The sequence below is a fragment of the Schistocerca americana genome, chromosome 6 (genome assembly GCF_021461395.2).
Source record: "Schistocerca americana isolate TAMUIC-IGC-003095 chromosome 6, iqSchAmer2.1, whole genome shotgun sequence".
Taxonomy (NCBI): domain Eukaryota; kingdom Metazoa; phylum Arthropoda; class Insecta; order Orthoptera; family Acrididae; genus Schistocerca; species Schistocerca americana.
This window is the reverse complement of record NC_060124.1, coordinates 196,345,238-196,357,702: the sequence shown is the minus strand read 5'-3', so window position 1 is coordinate 196,357,702 and position 12,465 is coordinate 196,345,238. Positions and strand designations below refer to the sequence as shown.

Genomic DNA, 12,465 nt, shown 5'->3' with positions numbered 1-12,465 from the left:
AGAACTGTGTAAGTCCGCAGCTCGTGGTCTAGTGGCTAGCGTTGCTGCCTCTGGATCACCGGGCCCCGGGTTCTACTCCCGGCCGGGTTGGAGATTTTCTCTGCCCAGGGACTGGGTGTTTGTGTTGTCCTCATCATTTTATCCTCATCGTCATCATTCGTGACAGTAGCTAGACTGGACTGTGTAAAAATTGAACTGCGTGAAAACTGGGACTTTGTACGGGCGCTGATGACGGCGCAGTTGAGCGCCCAACAAACTAAACATCAAGACCAGTATAAGATTGCTTTGAAAATCATATGGAACCTTATTTATCCATTCCGAGATGACTGGAAGCTGTTTTTAATATATAATGTTTTCGTTTTTCAGTATTTTTATGCACCCTCTGTATGTACTTTATTCAGTAATATCTGTTGTGAACTTTTACTCAGAAGTGATATGATATATTTTGCTTGCTCAAAACAACAATAAGAGCCTTTATATTTCCCAAAAGATAAAAGTTTTGTATCGTAGGGAAAAATGTCTTCACATGTTGTAAGTAGGCTGTTTAGGTTTTTATATTAGTAACTCCACGTAGCGCTCTGTATGAAAATCACTGGCTGTGCTGTGTGCAGTCTGTGGCTGGTTGGCATTGTTGAAAAATTCTCTATTGTAGTGGGCAGTTGGATGTTAACAGTGCGTAGCGTTGCGCAGTTGGAGGTGAGCCGCCAGCAGTGGTGGATGTGGGGAGAGAGATGGCGGAGTTTTGATAGCGGATGATATGGACGTGTGCCTATCAGAGACAGTAAATTTGTAAGACTGGATGTCATGAACTGATATACACTCCTGGAAATGGAAAAAAGAACACATTGACACCGGTGTGTCAGACCCACCATACTTGCTCCGGACACTGCGAGAGGGCTGTACAAGCAATGATCACACGCACGGCACAGCGGACACACCAGGAACCGCGGTGTTGGCCGTCGAATGGCGCTAGCTGCGCAGCATTTGTGCACCGCCGCCGTCAGTGTCAGCCAGTTTTCCGTGGCATACGGAGCTCCATCGCAGTCTTTAACACTGGTAGCATGCCGCGACAGCGTGGACGTGAACCGTATGTGCAGTTGACGGACTTTGAGCGAGGGCGTATAGTGGGCATGCGGGAGGCCGGGTGGACATACCGCCGAATTGCTCAACACGTGGGGCGTGAGGTCTCCACAGTACATCGATGTTGTCGCCAGTGGTCGGCGGAAGGTGCACGTGCCCGTCGCCCTGGGACCGGACCGCAGCGACGCACGGATGCACGCCAAGACCGTAGGATCCTACGCAGTGCCGTAGGGGACCGCACCGCCACTTCCCAGCAAATTAGGGAGACTGTTGCTCCTGGGATATCGGCGAGGACCATTCGCAACCGTCTCCATGAAGCTGGGCTACGGTCCCGCACACCGTTAGGCCGTCTTCCGCTCACGCCCCAACATCGTGCAGCCCGCCTCCAGTGGTGTCGCGACAGGCGTGAATGGAGGGACGAATGGAGACGTGTCGTCTTCAGCGATGAGAGTCGCTTCTGCCTTGGTGCCAATGATGGTCGTATGCGTGTTTGGCGCCGTGCAGGTGAGCGCCACAATCAGGACTGCATGCGACCGAGGCACACAGGGCCAACACCCGGCATCATGGTGTGGGGAGCGATCTCCTACACTGGCCGTACACCACTGGTGATCGTCGAGGGGACACTGAATAGCGCACGGTACATCCAAACCGTCATCGAACCCATCGTTCTACCATTCCTAGGCCGGCAAGGGAACTAGCTGTTCCAACAGGACAATGCACGTCCGCATGTATCCCGTGTATATACACTCCTGGAAATTGAAATAAGAACACCGTGAATTCATTGTCCCAGGAAGGGGAAACTTTATTGACACATTCCTGGGGTCAGATACATCACATGATCACACTGACAGAACCACAGGCACATAGACACAGGCAACAGAGCATGCACAATGTCGGCACTAGTACAGTGTATATCCACCTTTCGCAGCAATGCAGGCTGCTATTCTCCCATGGAGACGATCGCAGAGATGCTGGATGTAGTCCTGTGGAACGGCTTGCCATGCCATTTCCACCTGGCGCCTCAGTTGGACCAGCGTTCGTGCTGGACGTGCAGACCGCGTGAGACGACGCTTCATCCAGTCCCAAACATGCTCAATGGGGGACAGATCCGGAGATCTTGCTGGCCAGGGTAGTTGACTTACACCTTCTAGAGCACGTTGGGTGGCACGGGATACATGCGGACGTGCATTGTCCTGTTGGAACAGCAAGTTCCCTTGCCGGTCTAGGAGTGGTAGAACGATGGGTTCGATGACGGTTTGGATGTACCGTGCGCTATTCAGTGTCCCCTCGACGATCACCAGTGGTGTACGGCCAGTGTAGGAGATCGCTCCCCACACCATGATGCCGGGTGTTGGCCCTGTGTGCCTCGGTCGTATGCAGTCCTGATTGTGGCGCTCACCTGCACGGCGCCAAACACGCATACGACCATCATTAGCACCAAGGCAGAAGCGACTCTCATCGCTGAAGACGACACGTCTCCATTCGTCCCTCCATTCACGCCTGTCGCGACACCACTGGAGGCGGGCTGCACGATGTTGGGGCGTGAGCGGAAGACGGCCTAACGGTGTGCGGGACCGTAGCCCAGCTTCATGGAGACGGTTGCGAATGGTCCTCGCCGATACCCCAGGAGCAACAGTGTCCCTAATTTGCTGGGAAGTGGCGGTGCGGTCCCCTACGGCACTGCGTAGGATCCTACGGTCTTGGCGTGCATCCGTGCGTCGCTGCGGTCCGGTCCCAGGTCGACGGGCACGTGCACCTTCCGCCGACCACTGGCGACAACATCGATGTACTGTGGAGACCTCACGCCCCACGTGTTGAGCAATTCGGCGGTACGTCCACCCGGCCTCCCGCATACCCACTATACGCCCTCGCTCAAAGTCCGTCAACTGCACATACGGTTCACGTCCACGCTGTCGCGGCATGCTACCAGTGTTAAAGACTGCGATGGAGCTCCGTATGCCACGGCAAACTGGCTGACACTGACGGCGGCGGTGCACAAATGCTGCGCAGCTAGCGCCATTCGACGGCCAACACCGCGGTTCCTGGTGTGTCCGCTGTGCCGTGCGTGTGATCATTGCTTGTACAGCCCTCTCGCAGTGTCTGGAGCAAGTATGGTGGGTCTGACACACCGGTGTCAATGTGTTCTTTTTTTCCATTTCCAGGGGTGTATATATATTTTATGACTTTTGAACACTATTAAGGTAAATACATTGTCTGTTCTCTATCAAAATCTTTCATTTGCTAACTATGCCTATCAGTAGTTAGTGCCTTCAGTAGTTAGACTCTTTTATTTAGCTGGCAGAATTGGCGGTCGCTGTATTGCAGTAGTTTGAGTAACGAAGATTTTTGTGAGGTAAGTGATTCATGAAAGGTATAGGTTATTGTTAGTCAGGGCCATTCTTTTGTAGGGATTTTTGAAAGTCAGATTGCGTTGCGCTAAAAATATTGTGTGTCAGTTTAAGCACTGTCATTTATAATTTTTCTTAGGGGACATTTCATGTTTATTTTTTCAGTCGCCTCTTAAAAAATTTGCAACGTTTATTCTCACACCCTCTCGAAGATATTGCCAAACAGTTTTGTTTTGTTCAACCTTTTCTACCGTGTTGCTATTATCGTTTGCTTGGGACTTTCGTCTTTCTTCACGTTTGTAATATCTTTTGCTATAACGCCTGTAACAGAAATATACCGACAAACTTCGAGGGGCTGTGAGGGTTGTCTTTAGGGACAAACTAGGAGCTAGAATCCATGTCCAGAAATGTTATCCGTCGGCTCCACGGAGCGTCGCTGATGTAGGGGAAAATATCAGCAGCTAGGCCACACTAAAGGCAGCTAAGGTGAGTTGTAACGGTGATGTCACTTAGTCACTGCTCTTAGCTGACATTACGTGTTGTGAGAGTCGTGAACGCGTGAGATGCCGGGTAGTGTCCTGAATACTGCAAAGTGTTCGGCCTGCAATACGTCAGCGTTACAACTCACGTTTGCCCTTGAATGGTCGGCCCAGCAATGGTCGGTAACAGCAATGCTCCGTGACATCATTAGATGGTGTTTCCAGTAGGGTTTCCTGTCCTCAGTTTGTTCTTCAAGACACCTTCACAATCTCTCAAAGAGACCCTCGTACAGTGAATTTCGGCACATTTTTGGGTTATACTAGTTTTCTTGAACTCACAGACTGAAGAAATCAATATCGCACAACACTTAATTTAGTTTTATTGTTATGTGAACGACCCATTATAGCAGTACATTTAACAGCTGATATGACTTACTTGCTCGCAATTCCAGAGTGGTGGCTTGCACACGCTGATCAGGGAAATGTTCTGCGCGCGATTCATCCAAACAGCACACACCTTTGCGTTCGAGATCCACGTTGCTGCTGTCAGATAATGGTCGCTGTGAACAAAAGACCACGCGTTACGTAAGTAAAATAATAAAAAAAAATCATTCATCCTCACTAATGTGGATAAATCGAGCAGTTAATAACATATATGTCCACATACATGTGTGTGTGTGTGTGTGTGTGTGTGTGTGTGTGTGTGTGTGTGTGTATGGGTGTATGTGGTTTGGAAAAGTACATAATTTTTCTGTGGTGCTGTTGAAATATCTTTTGTGTCTCACGAAATACAGAATGAAACACAAGTTCCAGGCTGAAAATCGCAGTACAAGTTTCTCCTTACTAGCCAAGACGCCAGAAAATGTAATTTTCTCTACCGTTCTTGTAATTCATCTATTTTCCAGTCCATGCTCTTGGACAGTTTCTTTTATTTGTTTTTAATATGATACATAATTGGTACTGGACCACTTGAAATTCATTTAAAAGCGATGGAATCATTGCACAAATCTCGTTTGGTGGAACGCAGATTGATAGAGATCAGATTGATATAGATTCATAAGAAAAATTTGTTCACGAAGTAGGTTACTTACGAAATTCATCTATTTCTTGCGTTTCTATTGGGCTAAGGGCACGAGTGAGGTGAGAGTGAGTGAGTGTGTCATTTTGTAGGTTTATTCCTCTCTGCGCCATAACATTTTTAGCCATTTTATCCACATTAGTTTCTTTTAACATCTGTAGAGGCGCTGATAACCTCGCCGTTAAGCGCCCACAAACTGCAAACACACCCTGAACTAAGGAACCCATTAGTAAGTTCGATTAAAGGAAGAGATACAGAATTATCAAAGAAGAGCTGCATGTTTTGTGACAGTCTTGCAGAGTCACTGTCATAAAGTTACGAACCCCTTAATTCATTTGTGCATCGTGTTCCGTAAGTCCCATCATGACAGGAAGCCATCTGGGATGTGGAATGAGTCTGACTACACATTAACAGGCAGCAGCAGAGGCTGCAGGCTACTTCTAACAACAAATTGTGACTAATTCTGAGCTGCTCACGCTGATGAGTAATGGAATTACACCCCTGAGTCCAAATAGTCTGTACGATTATAGAAGGAATGTCTAATAAGGTATCCCTGAATTGTTTTTGAACATTTGGAATTTCCAATTCCCTGCCTTCTTTCCACTGGCAATATGTTTTAGATATTCCCATCAGAAATTAGGACTCCATTCTGCACACTAGACAGAGATCAAAAGTCTACATGGAATTTATTTTTGTTTCTAGAATTGTGGCTGTGATTTTCGCATTTCATTCTAAATTGTCATGTTATTAACCAGAAATACCATTAGGGAGTATTTGTATTGGCATTTAAGTATAAGGTCCCTGAATAGGTTCAGCAGGATGTTTGGTTATTGACTTTGCGTAATATTCTTAGTGTATACTTCTGTAGCTTTAATACTTTTTTGAACTTAGCTGTATTTAACAGAATGTTTTGTCATAGGACAGTATTGAATGTAATTATGCAAAGAACTTTTGTTGCATCTCCAGTGCAAAGAATTGTTGCGCCCCAGAATAAAATAGTGGATTATATTTAATAGCAAATATTAAAAAAATTGTTGAGTTGTTCCCTGGCAATGCCTGAGGCAAAGCAGAATGAGTCGATGGCCAGGCAGAATGCCAAGAGATAGAAACACTGACGGTGTAGCTGCAAGCACAGAAGCTACTGAAACGCTGTGGACGGGCTGAGCACTCAAGCAATGTAGCAAAATGACATTATGGCAACAGAGGGGTATCATCATAACGGTGACTGCGCAAGGTGTCGCAAGAAGGCTCAGACTGAATGCAAGAGTAACCATTCAGTTTCTGACGAGCCCAAAACGAGCGTCTGAACGGCGAAGTTGCTACATTTTGGAGCGACCAAGAGTGTTGATGAGCCCAGAAAACCTGGGCACATTCAGTGATCCCCGCAGAAGGATAACGTCGATGACACAGCCCGGCAAGTACATATACTCTGACTCGCACAGCTTGTTTTTCAGTTGTAGCTCAGTGTTGTAGCTAAACGGCATTGAGGTGGAACAAGTGACACTCCATTCGCGCCCTACTGGAATGACTACAGTCTACGATGCCACCACCAACTAAGTCTCAAGGACTTTGCTGCCGAGAGCTGCTGCTGCCTCATCCTCATCTTTGTCGATGGAAGGAAAACTTTGGTGCCTTGCAGCATCAGGCCACTGAAAGCCTCACTGATGGTCGCTGGCGAGCTGATGAACCACCATCGTTCTGGGAGAGAGCAGTAAATGATGCCCCATGACTCGCAGCTACGAGTTGACCCCAGTGTCGCGAGCCGGTCTACATCTACATCTACATCCATACTCCTCAAGCCACCTGACGGTGTGTGGCGGAGGGTACCTTGAGTACCTCTATCGGTTCTCCCTTCTATTCCAGTCTCGTATTGTTCGTGGAAAGAAGGATTGTCGGTATGCCTCTGTGTGGGCTCTAATCTCTCTGATTTTATCCTCATAGTCTCTTCGCGAGATATACGTAGGAGGGAGCAATATACTGCTTGACTCCTCGGTGAAGGTATGTTCTCGAAACTTCAACAAAAGCCCGTACCGAGCTACTGAGCGTCTCTCCTGCAGAGTCTTCCACTGGAGTTTATCTGTCATCTCCGTAACGCTTTCGCGATTACTAAATGATCCTATAACGAAGCGCGCTGCTCGCCGTTGGATCTTCTCTATCTCCTCCATCAACCCCATCTGATACGGATCCCACACTGCTGAGCAGTATTCAAGCAGTGGGCGAACAAGCGTACTGTAACCTACTTCCTTTGTTTTCGGATTGCATTTCCTTAGGATTCTTCCACTGAATCTCAGTCTGGCACATGCCTTACAGACGATCAACTTTATATGATCATTCCATTTTAAATCACTCCTAATGCTTACTCCCAGATAATTTATGGAATTAACTGCTTCCAGTTTCTGACCTGATATTTTGTAGCTAAATGATAAGGGACCTTTGTTTCTATGTATTCGCAGCACATTACACTTGTCTACATTGAGATTTAATTGCCATTCCCTGCAACTTGCGTCAATTCGCTGCAGATCCTCCTGCGAGATTTAATTGCCATTCCCTGCAACTTGCGTCAATTCGCTGCAGATCCTCCTGCATTTCAGTACAGTTTTCCATTGTTACAACCTCTCGATATACCACAGCATCATCCGCAAAAAGCCTCAGTGAACTTCCGATGTCATCCACAAGGTCATTTATATATATTGTGAATAGCAACGGTCCTACGACACTCCCCTGCGGCACACCTGAAATCACTCTTACTTCGGAGGACTTCTCTCCATTGAGAATGACATGCTGCGTTCTGTTATCCAGGAACTCTTCAATCCAATCACACAATTGGTCTGATAGTCCATATGCTCTTACTTTGTTCATTAAACGACTGTGGGGAACTGTATCGAACGCCTTGCGGAAGTCAAGAAACACGGCATCTGCCTGAGAGCTGTTGGCTATTTCTCCGGGGTCCAGTTTATGACGTCAATGATAGTGCCATGGTAATCCACTGGTCCTGCTGGCTGGGCGCTGAGGCAGAGTGGGCAACACCATCCGTGCTGGCGCTAGTTGGCAACGACGTTGCGAGATGCTGAGAGCATGCCTCCATTGTCACCGCAGCCGAGACTATGAGAGGTGTGGTGTTAGCGCATATGAGTGTAGCTGGCACCCTTCTGCTGCTGCATTACTGTCAGCCGTGAGGAAAACAACTGTGTACATCTGGCCAATAATTGTCTGTTTTGATACCAATGTCTCATTAATACTTTCGGGTGTTCGACAGCTCCTCGCTTTTCCGGTGGCGTTCCACACGTACCAGAATTGTAAACGCAAAGCAGGCAGAGCTAATCTTCTTGGTGATGGTGCCACCTCATTTTATTATCCAGCTGCTCGTTTAGAGGTTTCACATGTGGTGTTTCATTTAGTGAATGCATACCAATGGAAGACGTTTCACATTAAGGACTGCTCTTGAAACTCTGAGAGCTTACCTTCCAAGACGTGTGCAGAAATCGTAATTGCCGTACTCCCTCTCCCAACGTGAGTTTCATTGTAAAATTGAAGGACTCGTACGCCTATGGGGTAGAAAGGTATGGGAATGATATGTTACACTACTGGCGTGAACTGCAGCCTGTTAATGGAAGATCTGTGAATGGAGACTCAGTGCACTTTGTGCAAACGAGGGTCGTGGTAACTCTGAAGAAAATCGGTATGCATGCGAAATCATATGTTCCAAAATGCCGTGCATAAAAACGAAATTTTCTGGTGCTCATACCTTGGGTTCTATTAGTGACAAAAAGGTAGGGTCGAATGTTTTGGATATCCCTTGAGATAGGGACCATTTATACAGAGTGTTACAAAAAGGTACGGCCAAACTTTCAGGAAACATTCCTCACACACACAGAAAGAAAATATGTTATGTGGACATGTGCCGGAAACGCTTACTTTCCATGTTAGAGCTCATTTTATTACTTCTCTTCAAATCACATTAATCATGCAATAAAAACACACAGCAACAGAACATACCAGCGTGGCTTCAAACACTTTGTTACAGGAAATGTTCAAAATGTCCTCCGTTAGCGAGGATACATGCATCCACCCTCCGTCGCATGGAACCCCTGATGCGCTGATGCAGCCCTGGAAAATGGCGTATTGTGTCACAACCGTCCACAATACGAGCACGAAGAGTCTCTACATTTGGTACCGGGGTTGCGTAGCCAAGAGCTTTCAAATGTCCCCATAAATGAAGGTCAAGAGGGTTGAGGTCAGGAGAGCGTGGAATTGGTCAGCCTCTACCAATCCATCGGTCACCGAATCTGTTGTTGAGAAGCGTACGAACATTTCGACTGAATTGTGCAGGAGCTCCATCGTGCGTGAACCACATGTTGTGCCGTACTCGTAAAGGCACATGTTCTAGCAGCACAGGTAGAGTATCCCATATGAAATCATGATAACGTGCTCCATTGAGCGTAGGTGGAAGAACATGGGGCCCAATCAAGACATCACCAACAATGCCGGCCCAAACGTTCACAGAAAATCTGTGTTGATGACGTGATTGCACAACTGCGTGAGGATTCTCGTCAGCCCACACATGTTGATTGTGAAAATTTACAATTTGATCACGTTGGAATGAAGCCTCATCCGTAAAGAGACCATTTGCACTGAAATGAGGATTGACACATTGTTGGATGAACCATTCGCAGAAGTGTACCCGTGGAGGCCAATCAGCTGCTGATAGTGCCTGCACACACTGTACATGGTACGGAAACAACTGGTTCTCTTGTAGCACTCTCCATGCAGTGACGTGGTCAACGTTACCTTGTACAGCAGCAATTTCTCTGACGCTGACATTAGGGTTATCGTCAACTGCACGAAGAGTTGCCTCGTCCATTGCAGGTGTCCTCGTCGTTCTAGGTCTTCCCCAGTTGCGAGTCATAGGCTGGAATGTTTCGTGCTCCCTAAGACGCCGATCAATTGCTTCGAACGTCTTCCTGTCGGGACACCTTCGTTCTGGAAATCTGTCTCGATACAAACGTACTGCGCCACGGCTATTGCCCCGTGCTAGTCCATACATCAAATGGGCAACTGCCAACTCCGCATTTGTAAACATTGCACTGACTGCAAAACCACATTCGTGATGAACACTAACCTGTTGATGCTACGTACTGATGTGCTTGATGCTAGTACTGTAGAGCAATGAGTCGCATGTCAACACAAGCACCGAAGTCAACATTACCTTCTTTCAATTGGGCCAACTGGCGGTGAATCGAGGAAGTACAGTACATACTGACGAAACTAAAATGAGCTCTAACATGGAAATTAAGCGTTTCCGGACACATGTCCACATAACATCTTTTCTTTATTTGTGTGTGAGGAATGTTTCCTGAAAGTTTGGCCGTACCTTTTTGTAACACCTGTATATCCAACAGGAGGATCGTTTCAGTGTCACTATCCTAAGTACAGAGTCCAACTATAAATATTTCACGCTTCCTGCTGCTTAGGTAAATGGAGAAAATCGGTTGGTTCTTTTTGCATTTCATGTGGTCTACTGTGGGTTTGATGGGACGTACGGAAACACAGACGGTTTCTCGGAAAACCCCACAAAAAGTGTTTCTTTACTATATTTTCGCCATCACCAGCGGACCAAAATCCAGCCGAAGATTCCATGACGGCTACGCTCAGAAATTCTTACGATATGTTCCTAAGATCCCGACCTCGAACAACTTTGAAAATTTTCTTGATATCTTTACCCGTTTCCGAGACAAAGAGGTACAAAGTTACCCTACTTGTAGAGGTAAAATCTGGTGTGAGGCGAAAGCTTAGCTTATAAAGTGATGAAACACGGAGGAAGAGAAAGTGAAAGTGGAACTGATTGAGAGCCAGTGATAATGACAGACAAAGTATACGACAATGACAACGAGGAAGAGAGAGATAGCGACAGTGAGAAAGAACAGCAGCAGTAGGAAGGAAGGAGTGAGATATTAGCAGTAAAAGAGAGCGAGTGGGAGATGGTGATAGTGAGAGGAAACTGTATTTGTAGGACACAACGCAGAAGACAGTGGCTGTGAAACAGGAGACAATGGCAAAGAGATAATGACAATGAATTGGGCTGAATGAATGAGTGAGAAAGGACAACTGGGAGTGAATGGGTATGAGTGACTTACAGCGATGGACTGGAGGGTGTGATTGAGTTACGGTTAGGAGAGCTTGTGGAAGTTTGAAATGAGATGCATGTTACAAAAACCCCGAGTACGTTCGCATGCCAAAATATTTGGGAATATTTGTAAGGATGCTGAGGAAGGTAGAATGAGGCAGCTTTTAATTATTTAAAAGACTCTGATCATATTCTCATTTTTTGTGCTCCGATAGGAACATTTTTCCGCTAGTATCTGTATATTCGATTGTCAGCGGCTATGGTAACCAAGTAGAGGTTAGGCACAAGGCGGCTTGGAATTTTACTTAAACATTGATTTGTCAGTAACTTAAATTAGTATCATAGACAAGACTGGATTTTGTATTGTACTCTGTTAAAGCATCTTAGCTCCTTAAGCTGCTCTTGTAAGATTTATTAAGAATATGAACGTGCAAAAGTGCATCCGACCTCTTATAATGTATTTGTTTATCATTAGGATACATGCATTTATGGAACAAAACATTATGAACTCCTGTGTAACGGTGCGCTAGTCCTCCTCTGCAACACAATACAGCAACAATTCTGCGTGGCGTAGGTTAGTCAAGTTTTTAATAGACTTCTTGATGTAAGTAGCACCAGACGTCTACATAAAGGTCGCGCGATTCCCGTAAATTAAGGGTCGGTGATCTGTGGGAACGTAGATGGAACCCAACAGCGTCCCAGATGTGTTCAATAGGGTTCAAATCAGGTGAATATGGTGACCAAAATATTGATGCGAGCTGATTATCGTGATACTCAAACCATTTTAGTACGATTATGACCTTGTGACATGGACAGCTATCTTGGTGGAAAATGCCATTACTGTTGGGGAAGACATCAAGCACGAAGGGATGTAGGTGGTCCGAAATAATGCGCATAGCCCACAGCTGTTATGGTGCATTCGATTATTACAACAGGTTCCACGGGAGTTCAGGTGAAAGTCTCGCGTAGCATAATACTACCTCCACCATCTTGCATCTGTGCGTAGCCGTTCGCCTGGATGGTGGGGTAGCTGACCACGACCTTAGACTTGGTGTAACGAGGAACATGAAGCATCCGAACTGGCGGCAAGTTTCCATCGCTTCACGGCCCAGTGTTTGCCATCCTGTGCCCACAGCAATCGTAACTGACAATGTCGTTGGGTCAGGGTGATTCAAAAAAGCGTTTACAAACTGGCATGGCACATCGGTCATACAACAAGGATCAGCAATCACATAGGAACCGGGGGTCGCAAATGCAACGAGAGGGCGTACGGCCACGAGAGGGTTTTGCGTTTAATTGAGCAGTACATTCTCCCGGATCAACTTGATGGTTGCACGCATCTCGTATTCCTGCGGG

The 12,465-nt window shown here is 46.5% G+C and overlaps 1 protein-coding gene across 1 annotated transcript in view; it reads right to left on the bottom strand.

Moving 5' to 3' along the window:
- LOC124619544 (inactive dipeptidyl peptidase 10-like) overlaps nt 1–12,465 on the bottom strand; it is a 380,569-nt gene that overhangs the window by 107,993 nt on the left and 260,111 nt on the right. The window contains exon 9 of the mRNA XM_047146009.1: nt 4,344–4,467. Coding sequence (XP_047001965.1) covers nt 4,344–4,467 — 124 coding nt within the window. The remainder of the gene's footprint in view (nt 1–4,343; nt 4,468–12,465) is intronic.